Here is a 15,198-nt window from a genome sequence, read left to right as displayed (position 1 = left end):
CTGAGGGTCCACTGGGTGCAGGAAATCTTTGCTTCCCCCCCTCAGCGGGACACAGCCAGCATGTAAAGGCAGCTGGTGGCCGGCCTTAGCATGGATGGAGGGAATTTACATCCATTATTGTTGCAAACAACATGTTTTTAAAGGAAAAGTTCAGTCAGGAAGGAATAATCATTGAATCATTATTTATATCTAAAACTAATACATTTGCAGTGATTTAATGAATTTAGCGATAATCAGTAAAAAAAAAAAAAAACAATAGTTTTGGTCACGATCACTAAGTCTGGGAGCGGCCATTTTTGCCCAAATATAGTAACCCCTCCCTCCTGCCATCTTCCAGCAGTGACGTCACGGTGCGGTTAGCCTAGCGCCATTCTCCCCGCTTTCCAAGCTAAATCAATGGGAACTACTAGACACATCTGCAATCAACAACAATTATTGAAGATTTCCAGAGGACTTCACCATTGAAATTCACCAGAGCTATAGTGAAACTGACAATGCTCACGTGCATGGCAGCTGGATGTTGGAATACATCGGGTAAAACTGAAAAATATTACACCTTTCTGATTCCTGATCCTCCACGGACGGGTTCATCGTTGGATCGCCAACTTGAAGAGGGAGGATTTGCCATCGAACTTCTGGCCAGAGAAAAAACACGTAATATGTAGCCAACATTTGGAAGAAGAATGTTTTCAAGATGACTTGGATAATAGCGCGTTGTGACAAACACCAGATACAGCACTGGGACTTGATCAACAGCCGATACCGCACCGTGACGTCACGAACCAGTAGGTGGCAGTAGTGTTCTTTGACAAACATGGATGCCTCCAGTAAAGCACATTAAAATTACTCTGAATTAAAATGCTTATCATTTATTGAAAGATAAATAATTTCATACCTTAAGTACTGTCAGAAGTTTGAATTCTGAATATGACCAGACTTTTCCTTTAAATGGAGGTTAAAAAAAAATGAAAAAAAAAAGCCAGAAATTAGGTTAACTTGCCACTTTCCTCACGTTTTTTTTTTTTCAAATGTGATATAATGTAGTTTTATTTCTCTTTTTCAGAAGTACGGCTCGTGTTGTGTTCTCCTCTGAACAGTGGAGCCAAGAAGCTTTTCATAGACATCAGCAAAGACATTTTTAATGTTCACTAAAAGCAAATGTTTGATTTTTGCTTAAAGTGAACAGAATGTGAACCTTAAGATCCTTAGAATCTAAAAAAAAGGAGAAATTTGAAAAAAAAAAAAAAATAACAGCCATAAAACCTTTTTGAAAACAAAACTTAGAGGGGAAAAAAATTGAAATAAAACCTTAGAAAAAAGAAAAGTGAATCTAGAACCCCTTTTTTAGGTCAAGATGTTTTTCACTTCTTTTTATTCAACCTTCCTTTAACAAACCATCCTCTTTGCTTACAGCAGAAACAAAGCCTTTCAGGTATGCTGCCTTAGTGGTTAAGCTTGGTGCTGTTAAGCTGAGACTAAAAATGTTTTTATTTAACAGCTAAGTTTAACATAAAAAACTAATTTAACGGGTTTGATTAGATAATAAACACAAGCTGGATTTTAGTAACTGGGCAGATCAGAACGATGGTCTGCTCCCATCAGGCTGCCATGTTTTTGCTGACAGTTTAGTGACTTTAAAATAAGTTTCCTGTTCCTCTTAGGTTGTCTGTAACTAAACTGGATTTTAACGAAAACCTCCTTTAGCATCTCCAGAACCTGCAGCACCACTGGGAACAAACACGTCCAATCTGAAGCCTTTGTTCTGGACGTCCTGTTCGCTGATCGGTCGTCTTCTGGTGCATTATTGGGAAAAATATGAGGAAGGGAACCAATAAAAAGTCACTTAAATCGAGCAAGTTAAATAAAAGATTCAGATAAAATCTTGGTTTAATAAAAAGGTTTCTGGTCAGTAGATGAATTCTCCAGGGACCTCCTGCAGGACGCTGAATGGCTCCTCAAACTTGAAGCGTTTAGAGGTGATGGCCTTCTGCTCCACCGCCTCTTCAGAGGACGAGCTGGATGACTGGCGGCACTGACCTAAGGTGTAGGCCGCCATGACAATCAGCTCCTCAGTCACCGCCCCTCCTCCCTCTGGATCTTCATCTGTGCTGCGGCCAGGCGCCCGGCTGCTGATGCTGGACCTCTCTGGTTTTTCCTCCATCGGGGGCCCAGTCCTCTGAAGCCAGGGGTGTGTGAGGCACTGCTCTGCCGTGGCCCGCTCTCTGGAGATAGACACACATTAGTCAGAGCTGCTGCATGGAACGAATTAGAATCTAGAAGCTCTGTGTCTGGAGTTAGCCCCTTTAAAGAAAAAGTCTTGTCATATTAAAAATTCAAACTTCTCAAAGTATTTTAAATATGAAATTATTACATACTGTTTAATAAATAAGTGTTTTAGTAATTTTCATTTTAATGTGCTTTACTGAAGGCATCGATGTTTGTCAAACAACACTACTGCCATCAGATCAGAGAGCAGAAATAGATTTAATGGAGAAGCGAATAGATTCGAGAGAAAGCAGAGGTTTTGAATGCGACCATTACAAGTTTTCAGTGCAAGTAGAGGAAATCCAGCTCTTCAATTGAAAATGGGTGCTCTTGCTTTTTGGCAGGAAAAATCTTCCATAGCCATACAGCGGTCATGCTGTGGTCTGCAGCCGGCGCAAATGGCCTGGAGAGCAAGGAGACGTCAGAGACAGGGGTCCCATGATGACTGAGGAGGATACAGATGTGGCACATACAGTAGCAGCCATTGAAAACGTCCTCACTTTCCTTGAAGGGTCCTTGGCTGGTCCCCTACAATTCCTTTGTAAAACTCAATCTTTGTGCTAAAATATTCCTACTGTCAATATTTGTGGACCTTAAGATCTAAAGAGAAGCGTCATCCCCTGGTCAGACCCTGTAATTCAGTGAAAGGGTGGAGTCAGAGTAAAAAATATGAAAGAAGAGGGGTCACTCCAGGGGCTGGAAGTTGGAGGTGATTTTTGAAGGAAGGTGCCTGCAATTCAGCTGCCATTCGCTGCCGTTGGGCTAGGAAGGGGTGTTTTGAATGGCTGCTACTGTATATTATAAACATCTGGCTGTTATAGACCAAATAAAGACTGTGAGGGAGGACTATGAGTCATGAACCCAAAAAACAGCTGAACTTCTCTTTATAGTGGACTAAAATCTACATCTAAAGGTCCAGTGTGCAAAATATTCCTTATAGACCCAACCTGTGTAAATGTGCTGCTAATATAAAACATTTACTTAGTGAAGTTTCAGTTTATGCCCTTTTTTTATTTCTATTTCAGTAAAGAACCTAGAAGTTCCCTCCTTTGCAGCTTTTCAACACAGTCTCTGGGTGCTGCCGTCCTGTTCCAGTAGGAAAAGGTCATGCTGATAGCACTTTAGATCTGTTACAGGAAAAGGACCGATCGGCATATATATATATAGAGCATTTAGTAAAGCTTTCAATGGAGCACTCCATTGAAAGTTAAAAGTTCTCTTTTTGTTGCTGTTGTCTAATAAAAGTACGTTTAAAGATCATTTGAGGCGATAATATTATGCTCTAAAGCATCACTATATGGTCCATTTACCAATTTAATGCGTAGTTTTAAAAACATTTTCCCAAGTTCAGAGGACCGCAGCAACCAGTGGAGCTCCGAGGCTAACAGCAGCCAGGGCTAACTGCAGCCCATCTGCAGCGGCCCTTTCTCAGCATAGTCGTGTGGGGCTCTGGAGATTTTTGACTCGGATTTGGAATCATTTTTGGAAGGATTAGCCTTGGGGTTTTTCGTTGAAACGTGAGCAGGAAGAGTCTCTACCCGCATTCATTTTTAAGAAGGACGTATTCGCCGTTTTACAGACAGGCTTTTTGTTTAAACTCCTCCACCAGCTTCCTGTCGCGCTTCCTACGTCACAGTCAGTTGCGCTCATTGGTCAGAGTGTTGGCCAATACGCGGTTTGATAAAACAAGGGGTTGTTCTCATCAACTATCTTCCAATGTCTCATTCATCAGGGCCAGACTATATTACATATTTAATCTCACATTTAATCTGGTTTTGTCAGGCTAGTTAAAGTCCATAAAGGGCTCATGAGACTGATCACTATACGATGTTAGAAGATACGGCGTAAACCAGCATTTTCTCAAGTATGCAACATTGTGTTGGTGTTGCAGCCATAAAGGAGGAGCTGAGCTATGAGGACACAGAGCAGGGCGGGACAAACTTCTTCCTCTTTCTTCATCTTCATACCTCCTTCTTTCATCCTCTTTCTACTTTTCTTCCTTTTCATACCTATTTCTTCCTTTTTCTACCTCTTCCTGCCTCTGTCATGTATGTGATGTACACATACATGTACATATATCTTTTTGTATGTTGAACCATTTCCAGGTTCTTTAAAATGAGCAAAAACTAATAAAAAACCCACAAAGAATTCATTAAAGTCTATAACGGGTTCATGAGACTCTGATTACTTCACGATTTTAGAGGATGCGGTGTAAACCATCATTTTCCCACGTGTGCACCATTGTGTTGGTGTTTCAGCCGTAAAGGAGGAGCTGAGCTATGAGGACACAGAGCAGGGCGGGACTTACTGAGGCCGTCTGCGCAGCAGCATCTGGATGAACGACAGGGCGGCGCGGTCCAGCTGCTGCAGCTCCTCAGCATTGTAGCTCACATTCAGCCGAGAGATGTTGAGAAACGTCTCCTGTTTGTCGTCACCCAGGAATGGAGAGATTCCCGTCAGCATTATGTAGGCCAGGACTCCGATGCTCCTGAATCAGGCCAAAAAGGTTTTCATAAAAAAAAAAAAAAAAGAAAACATCCAAGGAACGTAAACCTGCAGCCCCTGGACAGAAATATATTTTGAATAGATAACATTTTACAGAATATTTAAAGGAAAAGTCTGGTCATATTCAGACTTCAAATTTCTGAAAGTACTTTAAATATGAAATTATTACATACTGTTCCATAAATGATAAGTGTTTTTAATTAAGACTAATTTCATTTCAATGTACTTTACTGGAGACATCCATGTTTGTCAAAGAACTAATTGCAGATGTGTCTAGTAGTTCCCATTGATTTTGCTTGTAAAGCGGGGAGAATGGCGCTAGGCTTACCGCACCGTGATGTCACTGCTGGAAGATGGCAGGAGGGAGGGGTTACTATATTTGGGCAAAAATGGCCGCTCCCAGACTCAGTGATCATGATTTTTAATGATTAACGCTAAATTAATTAAATCAAAGTGAATGTACTAGTTTTAGGTATAAATAATCATTGCTTGCTGACCGGACGTCTCCTTTAAGAAACCATCTATTAACCCTGTTAACTTGGTGAATTATAGACCTATATCCAATCTTCCTTTCTTTTTAAAATTCTTGAGAAATAATTGCCAAAAAAGTGTGGAAAAATCTGCTGCGGGAAAGGACCACAGGCCAGATTCAGCGTTGAGGACTAAGGCCTCCACACATGGGTCGCGTGCACTAACTACTGCGCCACCAAAGCACGCCCCTTAATTTCTTTTCTAGATAACTAGATCTAGGGAAACACCACACATTACCGAAGTAGCTGATTTGTTTGAGCCCTGAAAATGCTCATCTCTCTTTTTTCCCTGCTTCCTGTTTGGACCTGTTCACTTCCTGTTTGGATTAACTGAGTGTGCAGCTGTTCAGAAGAACTCCATCTGAAGTTAAGTTATTTTCTCTGTGATATCTCTGTATCTATGTAACTCTAACTGACTACTTTAAAACATAGCACCTTCTGCTGCACTTTTCTACTGAGCACTTGTCAGTTTCACACGGTTTTATTTCTGATAGCAAGGAGTAGCTAGCCTAGGCTAGCGCTAGCTTAGCATTGCTATGGCTTCTCTCTCTCCCTCCCTTGACTCTTTTCCAACTCTTCCTTCTTCCTCTCCTCTCTCCTCTCTCCTGCTCTCTGTGTCAGATGTTCAGTTATTCCTCTGCCTCCTTTAGTGATAATGTGTAATAAGTGTAGTATTTTTGTAGCTTTGGAGGCGAGGGTGTCAGAGTTAGAATCCAGGCTTCAGGCTGTAGAACATCCAGGAGTTAAATTAGGCCCCCCACGTCGCTGTCCTCCAAAAGTGCCTGAGCAGCCAGGCGATTGGGTAACTGTACGCAGAAAGCGTAGTCGTGGATCTCTGCCCACTGGTCACCACCAACCCGTTCACGTTTCTAACCGGTTTTCCCCACTCAGTGACACACCCACTGAGAAGCCCACTCTGGTGATTGGCAGCTCCATAGTCAGAAACGTGGCATTAGAGACACCAGGGACCATAGTCAAATGTTTGCCGGGGGCCAGAACGGGCGACATCAAATCCTACCTGAAACTACTGGCTAAGGATAAGGTTAAATACAGTAAGATTGTTATTCACGCTGGTGGTAATGACACCCGGTTACGCCGATCGGAGGTCACTAAAATTAGTGTTGCTTCGGTGTGTGAGTTTGCCAAAAAAATGTCGGACTCCATAATTTTCTCTGGTCCCCTCCCTGATCTGACCATTGATGACATGTTTAGCCGCATGTCGTCATTCAAGCGCTGGTTGTCTAGGTGGTGTCCTGAAAACAACGTGGGCTACATTAAGAATTGGCAATCCTTTTGGGGAAAGTCTGGTCTGATTCGGAGAGACGGCATCCATCCCACTTTGGATGGTGCAGCTCTTCTTTCTAGGAATCTGGCCACATTTATTAGTCCTCCAAAACCCTGACCACCCAGGGTGCAGACCAGGAAGCAGAGTCCTAGTTTAACAGACCTCTCTGCAGCTTCTCTACTGTTACCCACTCTTTACTCCATCCAGACAGTGTCTTGCCCAGGACCAAAATCTAATAAATTAGCAAAGATTCTCAAAGGAGTAAATCATGATAATCTAATTAAAATCAAAATAACTCCAATTGGGGAAAAAGTTAAAACAATTAAATGCGGTCTGTTTAACATAAGATCGCTTTCCTCTAAAAGTCTGCTAGTTAATGACTTGATTTGTGATAATCACATTGACTTGTTTTGCCTTACAGAAATCTGGCTGCAGCAAGAGGATTATGTGAGCATAAATGAGGCAACTCCTTCAAGCTATTTAAATTTTCACATACCCAGAAGTTCTGGGCGAGGAGGAGGAGTAGCAACAATCTTCCAGTCTGACTTACTGATTACTCCCAAAACAGTTAATACCTACAACTCTTTTGAACATTTAACCCTTAATTTCCCTGATCCAAATTTCAAGGCAAGAAAACCTCTTCTTTTTGTAACTTTGTATCGTCCACCAGGTCCTTACTCTGAATTTTTAGATGAGTTTTCAGAGTTCCTTTCTGATTTGGTATTAAATACTGACAGGGTCATCATAGTGGGAGATTTTAACATCCATGCTGACATTGAAGGCGATAGCTTCAGAGCAGCCTTTAATGCTATCTTAGACACTATTGGCTTTGTTCAGAGTGTGAATAGTCCCACGCATTCTCACCTTCATACTTTGGATCTTGTGCTGACATACGGGATAGAATGTGAAGAAATAATAGTATTTCCTCACAACCCTGTCCTCTCTGACCACTTTCTAATAACCTTCAGGATTACTTTAACAGAGTTCTCCTCCCCCAAAAGAAGGTTCAATTTTAGTAGATCTTTATCAGATAGTGCAGTTATAAATTTTAAAGAATCTGCTTCACTTTCTCTCTCCTCTGTGTCGCTGAGCAGTGCTGCAGAGTGCAAAAGCTTAGCTTATTCCCCTTCACAGGTTGATGATTTTGTTGATGGGGTTGCTAGTTCTCTGCGTATTGCCTTAGACAACGCAGCTCCTTTGAAAATGAAAACCGTTAAAAATAGAAAGCTTGCTCCTTGGTTTAATGCAGAGCTGCATACTTTGAAGCAAAATGCTAGGAAACTGGAGAGAAAATATCGCTCCGCAGGCCTGCGGGAGTCCTTCCTAGTCTGGAAAAATGGTTTACTGCTGTATAAGAGGACCCTTTGTAAAGCGAGAGCAGCATACTTCTCCTCATTAATAGAGGAGAATAAGAATAATCCTAGATTTCTTTTTAATACAGTTGCCAAACTCACCCAGAGCCATAGCTCTGTTGAACCGTCCATTCCACCTGCTCTTAGCAGCAATGATTTTATGGGATTCTTTATAAATAAGATTGATCTTTTTAAAAATAAGATCATAAGCACTCCTCTATCCGCGATTGTACCTGAGGTAGTCATGGAATCTGAACCGGGTTTAGACTGCTTTGATCCAGTTGAACTTTCTGAATTAGCAAAATTATTGTCTTCACCTAAGCCTTCAACTTGTATGTTAGATCCAGTTCCAACCAGGTTATTTAAGGAGGTATTCCCTTTGATCTCCTCCTCCATTTTAGATGTGATTAATCTATCTCTGTTACAGGGATATGTACCTAAAGCTTTTAAGGTTGCTGTAATTAAACCTCTGCTTAAGAAACCGTCTCTTGACCCAGATGACTTGGTCAATTATAGACCTATATCCAATCTTCCTTTCTTATCCAAAATTCTTGAGAAAGTAGTTGCCAAACAAGTTTGCGATCACTTACACCATAATGAACTTTTTGAAGAGTTTCAGTCTGGCTTTAGAGCTCATCATAGCACTGAAACAGCTCTGGTGAAAGTCACTAATGATATTCTCATGGCCTCAGATAATGGACTTGTATCTGTGCTCGTCCTGTTGGATCTTAGTGCTGCATTTGATACAGTTGACCATAATATTCTTTTAGAAAGACTTGAATATTTTGTTGGAATTAAAGGAACAGCACTAGACTGGTTTAAATCTTATCTATCTGATCCAATTCAGTTTGTTCATGTTAATGATAGATCTTCAACACGCTCAAAGGTTACCTGTGGAGTACCACAGGGATCAGTGCTAGGACCAATTCTCTTTACTTTATACATGCTCCCAATTGGTAGAGTTATTAGACAGCATGGGATTAATTTCCACTGTTATGCTGATGATACCCAGCTATATCTGTCTATAAATCCAGATGAAGCTCCCCCATTACATAGATTACAGGCATGTCTTGAAGACATAAAAACCTGGATGACTCTTAACTTTCTGCTTCTGAATGCAGATAAAACAGAAGTTATAGTCTTTGGACAAGAGTCTTTGAAAAAGAAGCTGATTAGTCAGTCACCTCATTTGGATGGGATTAAACTGATTTCAGATAATAAAGTAAAAAATCTTGGTGTTATTTTTGATCAGGACCTGTCATTTAAATCCCATATCAAAGAGGTTTCTAGAATTTCCTTCTTTCATCTGAGGAACATTGCAAAAATTAGAAATCTCCTGTCCAGGGGTGATGCTGAGAAACTAGTCCATGCATTTGTTACTTCAAGGCTGGACTATTGTAATTCTTTACTATCAGGAAGTCCACAAACTGTAGTTAAAAGCCTTCAGCTGATCCAAAATGCTGCAGCCAGAGTTCTGATGAGAATTAAAAAGAGAGATCATATCTCGCCTATCCTGGCTTCTCTTCATTGGCTTCCTGTTAAATCAAGAATAGAATTTAAAATCCTCCTTCTCACATATAAAGCCTTAAATGGCCAAGCTCCATCTTATATCAGAGGTCTGATTGTTCCTTATGTTCCTAACAGAGCACTTCGCTCTCAATCTGCAGGTTTACTAGTGGTTCCGAGAATTTCTAAAAGTAGAATGGGAGGCAGATCTTTTAGTTATCAGGCTCCTCTCCTGTGGAACCAACTACCAGTTTTAGTCCGTGAGGCAGACACCCTGTCTACTTTTAAGGCTAGGCTTAAAACTTTCCTTTTTGATAAAGCTTATAGTTAGAGTGGCTCAGGTTATCCTGAGCTATCTCTATAGTTATGCTGCTATAGGCTTAGACTTTTGGAGGACATAGGGACCCCCATTTCATCATTCTGCTTCATTCTCTCTCTGTTCTCCTATTCTGCAGAATCTGTTAGTTCAATCTCTAACGTTCTGCTCTCTCTGCTTTTTCTCAGAGTAGCTTTGCCTAGTCTGTTCCTGTTTGGCTGTGACGTCATCCTGGAAAGAAACATCAGCTGTGCTGCTTCCATCAACACCCTTGTTTATAGATGTTGGAGATCGGCCTGTTTTCCAGTGTGGTCCTGTTTCTCTGACCGTGACTGAGTGGATGTGCTCTCTTCATCCTCTGACATGGGAGCTGCCTTGGAGCTTGTCTGCCTGGCTGTGTGTTTCCTGGACGGGGCCGCCTTTTACAGCTGCTTTTTGTATCTCTGCTTCTGTCTCCTTGAACCCCAGTCGGCCTCGGCAGATGGCCGCTCACACTGAGCCTGGTTCTGCTGGAGGTTTCTTCCTGTTAAAAGGGAGTTTTTCCTCTCCACTGTCGCTACAAGCATGCTTAGTGTGAGGGATTGTATTTGAGTCAATGACTCAATGCATTCAACTGGTTTTCCTTAGATAGAAAACTTTGTATCGATTTGACTGTATGATCTGGTTGAACTGTAAAGTGCCTTGAGATGACATGTGTTGTGAATTTGGCGCTATATAAATAAACTGAATTGAATTGAATTTTTTCATGTTGGATTATTTAGACGTTTCTTCAAGCTTCTTCTCATTGTAACAGCAGGTGAAAAACCCCAGAGAGTCTTAGGAACAAATCCCGCCTGAATTTAGAATTGTTAACTAAAGCAAGTACAGCTCCCAAACTATAAATTGGAAATACAATTGTTTGTATTTGTATGATACAAAGGCATTGAGGAATATTTTTTAGGTGGAACCGCTATTATATATGTCACCATGTCTGATTTATAGGTGGTTAAATAAAGAAAAAAATTCCAAATGTTTTTCCAAAATAAACACTGCATAACACCATGAAACCGCATCTGCAACTCTGGATAAAGCCTCAGACTTTATAGATCTACATCTTGACTATAACTCAAGCAAATTTGGACCGAATAAGTTGAAGCATGTTTGTTCCATAAAGTTTTAGTGGGCAGTGTGCTAGGCGGACAAATATGCTGATTTACATTATTATTAAGACAAAGCCTTTAGTCCTAAGCTTTAGCTGCTGTTTCATTGAAATGTAACAATAATATCACCAAATTGAATAGAAAATAAGAATAACAGCAATAGCTTAGATAATACATGCCAGTTGCATTGCCTGAATGGTCGCACAATTATCTCCAACTCCTTCTTGGAAAGGTCTGAGCTCTAGTTTCCAATAGGGGTGGGTATTGCCAAAGGAGTCACGATTCGATTCGAATCACGATTCACAAGCCACGATGTGATTCTATCACGATGCATCACGATACTTGAATTATTGCGATGCATTGCAATATTTTCTCCTCCATGTTTTGTTTTTGAATGACTCGGCGCAGTAGAAATGCTTGTGACACAAGGCAGCGTGCGTCAACACATCCGCAGCGACATCTACTGGACTGGAAGTTGTATTACACTTGTTTTTGGCTGATGTTCGCCAACCATTCATGCAATTTTATTTACTCATTTTTTTAAATTAATAATCGATACTTGGCGTCCAGAATCGATGCAGTAGATCATGAAAATTAGAATCACGATGCATCATCATGACGATTATTTTGCACACCCCTAGTTTGGCGGCCATTGGGGGGGTGTAAAAATGAATACCTGCTGTAGCATTACTCCTGCAGAGTCACACATTTCAAGTGGAATTTTAAATCTCACTGTATTGGTTTACACAGCTATAAAACAAAAAGTATTTCTGAAAAAACATTTTTGAAACGATGTTTAAGTCCCATTTGAAAGTCTTGTGGATGAAACACCATGTGACTGTGTTTTGGCCATTTCTATAAATAGATAATTGTGAGCAGGTGTACGCTGGGCCCTGTACCGGGCTTAAGGTTCTGTCTTGAGACAAGGACATCGAGGTGATGAATGGAGCCTGGGAAAATAAAGACTTGGTAAAAATCCTAAAATCTGAATCATTTCTTCTCACCACATGTCTGTTGCAGTGCTGATAGGCTCGTAGTTGAGAATCTCAGGGGCTGAAAAGGAAACCGGAGAAGCAGAGCAGCTGCATCAGTCTGAAGTCAGTCTGAACATTTGCAGGATGCAGGGATGGATCTGAGGGCGACTCACCCACGTACTCTGGGGTTCCCATGATTTCCCTGAGCTCATGGTGGCTGCTGAGCTTCCTGGACAGCCCAAAGTCCACAATCTTAATGTCGCCCAGAGGAGAGCTGCTGGTCAGCAGGATGTTCTGAGGCTGATGGGACAAAGGAAGCAATCGTTTCTTCTCCATGAACAGCACAACGCCTTTGCTCAGAGTAATGAAAACAGAGACAAAGTGAACATGTATAGAAAAAAGTTGAACTGGACAGACTTTCAGGTCGAGGTGGACCAAGCTGTTCTGATGAAAGAAGGAGACTCCCTCTAAGATCTGCCTCAGAAGTCTCTTCACATCATCCTCCATGAAGGCCTCATCGTCTCGATCCGACACACACTGGTTGAAGATTTCCCCTCCGGCAGCGCTGCAACCAAATACAAACAGTTTTCGTCCTCACAATCCAGAAAGGTTAAAATTAGGGCTGCAACTAACGATTATTTTAAAAATCAATGAATCGGCCGATTATTTTTTTGATTAATCGATGAATCGGACAAAAAATATTTTTTATATTAACCTCTTTATTCCAAAATAAACATTTTAGACAGAACAAACAAGCACACAAGTACAGGTTGCTCATTAACTGTACTGGTGCAATATGAAAAATAAATGTTTGTGTTAAAACTACGCAAACTTACATGAGAAATGTAGCTGTACATCCACAAAATATAGGGTACTTTGTTTCATAAAGTGCAAAAGCCTCTAAGGGGTTCAAAAAATATGTCCCCCCATTTCAACAAATGAGGTTTTTTAGACTAGAAGAGTTCTGCCTTTTAAGACAGGAAAGTAAAGCAGTTAAAGTTGCTGCTTGAGAAAATACTGAACCATAGAGATAAAAATAGCCCTGTGATTCAAATTATAAATTGTATTTGGAATAAAAATGAGAGAACTAGGGGTGCTAAAAAACACATCCTCCAAAGACAGATATTTACATGGAAATGTGGCAGATAATTAATTGACCTATCACTAATCTTGCTGGATTTTATTCTGCTTTACTTCCATAAATTGCAGGATCTTCTTTACTTTATCTTTGCCAGAAGATTTAAACTTTAAAAGCCTTGCCCTCATAATTTGCAAGTTAATGTATTTATAAAGAAAATATAAACGCTGCTTAAGCTAATTCAAATGAAAGTAAAATAAGTAGCCAACCTTATCACTGTCTGTAACCTACTAACAAGGTAAGGAAAGCATCAGATGAGCTACCTGAGAAACTAACGTTACGTTTCCCCACTTTAAAACCAAACAAACATGGTCACTCATCCTGCTGATCAGCTCTCTTCACTGCCATTGAAGGCTCCAACGTGTTTTCTTTTCAGGTGCTGCATCATAACAGTGGTGCTTCCGCGCCATGTTCATTTGTTTTTACAAAAGTTGCATGTTAAGACTTTTTTACAAAGCGCAGGCTATTTTAATTATTGTGATCGATTTGCGCCGTCAATCCCGGCGCATGCGCACTTCATTTGCAGTCTGGACGCTGAGGGTAAACTCCTCACTAAAATCCTGCGGCTCTGACTGCAGCGCTGAGAGGGAGAGGGAGAAAGGGGTTGGGATGGGGGAGGCGCCCCACGGCAGGCAAAAGCCGCCAGTGACACCGTAAAGAGTCGCCAGATTTGTCGCTAGTCGCTTTTTGAAAAATAGTCGCTGGAGGGGTCTGAAAAGTCGCTGAGTTGGCAACACTGCAACTGCGGCGCTGACTCGCTCCGCCATATTGTTTTTCTTCCCCCGGATGACGGCGGCGGCGGATGACGCATTAATCGCGCGACAGAACTAATCGATGATTAAATTCGTTGCCAACGCTTTTAAAAGTCGATTTTTATCGATTTTATCGATTCGTTGTTGCAGCCCTACATTCATCCATTTCAATATGCATGTTTTCTTAACAAAAAAAAAAGAATTTGTTGGGCTACTGGATAAAGCTTTAATCTCAACGCTATTTCTGACATTTTGAATTGAAAAAGCTGGATGTGAAGAGAAACGTCATCAAAGTTGGAAAGAAAGTCCAGTGGATTTTCCTATAACTTTTTTGGAATGACTATGACCAGGATGACTGGGAATCTTTACCAGCATTAAACCTGATCACACAGTGTTGCAACCATGATTTAGACCTGCATGTTTTCAATGTTTGAGCAAAATGGCATCGCCTAAATCTAGTCGGATTTAAGACATTTCCAGGTTCTTTTAAAATGAGCCGTTAAGCTTTTTTTTTTTTTTCAAATATTTATTTAGAAAAGTTAACAAACTAAAAGTAACTTTTTAATCAGATTAATAGATAATTCAAAATAAAATCAACAGATTAATAGATCAAAGAAATAATCAGGTTGTTGGATTACCAAGATAATGGATCTGTACCGCTCCAGAGGTACTACTCCTCACAGCGTGGACCTTGGACAGACCATATACAGAACTCTCAGAGAGAAACTAATGGATCCGACTGTAATTTACCATTTATGCTCTGAGTGTGGATGGAAACCAAACCAACCAGAGAAAAAACAGATTATAATCTTAGTTCGATTCACATGAAAAAGCCTAAAAGCTGTCCTTTGGCCAATTCTGGTTCCTCATGTGAGAAAACCAACCCTCTCATGCCTCAGCATGTGTTCTGCTTTGCTTGAGGTGGCGGCAGAAATAGCAAAGCGCCATCAAATATAGCAAACTAATTATGGGCTTGACTTGAATGAGGCCACTTGTACAGCTCTCAGATAACTTTCATTTCAGGTCACAGCAAAAAAGGAAAAGCTTGTGAAAATAAAGCTTTCATGAGAGATCAAAGGCCATCTTTCGACTCAGCTTCATTTCCTCTTCTGGGTAACTTTCAGGAGACATAAAAATATCCCCAAAGAAGGCCTGTAAATTCAGCTCACACAGAGGAAGGTGGGCAGGTTAAGGTGGAGCGGCTGCATGTTTGGCATGGGAAGGCCTTAAAAACTACCGGTTGGGCTAGCAAAAACAATAAAAAAGATTAAAAACTGTTTGGTTTTCATCAAAACAAACCAGCAGAGGTGACAACATGTCATCTCTGTGGCTTGCATGGATGGATCCATTGATCCCGTATTCCTTATTAGGTTCATCTCCAGCAGGGGCTTTCCTCCAAGACAGAACTCTGGCTACCTGCTCATTTATAACATTTA

The 15,198-nt window shown here is 40.9% G+C and overlaps 1 protein-coding gene across 1 annotated transcript in view; it reads right to left on the bottom strand.

Moving 5' to 3' along the window:
- Positions 1-1,033: 1,033 nt before the first annotated feature.
- Positions 1,034-15,198, bottom strand: part of stk17a (serine/threonine kinase 17a) — a 30,740-nt gene continuing 16,575 nt past the window's right edge. Inside the window, exons 3-7 of the mRNA XM_038301704.1 lie at positions 12,290-12,437; positions 12,046-12,172; positions 11,903-11,951; positions 4,574-4,753; positions 1,034-2,222 (exon numbers count right to left, since the gene is read on the bottom strand). Coding sequence (XP_038157632.1) covers positions 1,907-2,222; positions 4,574-4,753; positions 11,903-11,951; positions 12,046-12,172; positions 12,290-12,437 — 820 coding nt within the window. The 3' untranslated portion in view covers positions 1,034-1,906. The remainder of the gene's footprint in view (positions 2,223-4,573; positions 4,754-11,902; positions 11,952-12,045; positions 12,173-12,289; positions 12,438-15,198) is intronic.

This window comes from Cyprinodon tularosa, unplaced genomic scaffold, assembly GCF_016077235.1.
Source record: "Cyprinodon tularosa strain WSP-4 unplaced genomic scaffold, ASM1607723v1 ctg472, whole genome shotgun sequence".
Lineage (NCBI taxonomy): Eukaryota > Metazoa > Chordata > Actinopteri > Cyprinodontiformes > Cyprinodontidae > Cyprinodon > Cyprinodon tularosa.
This window is presented reverse-complemented; position numbering and strand designations above follow the sequence as displayed.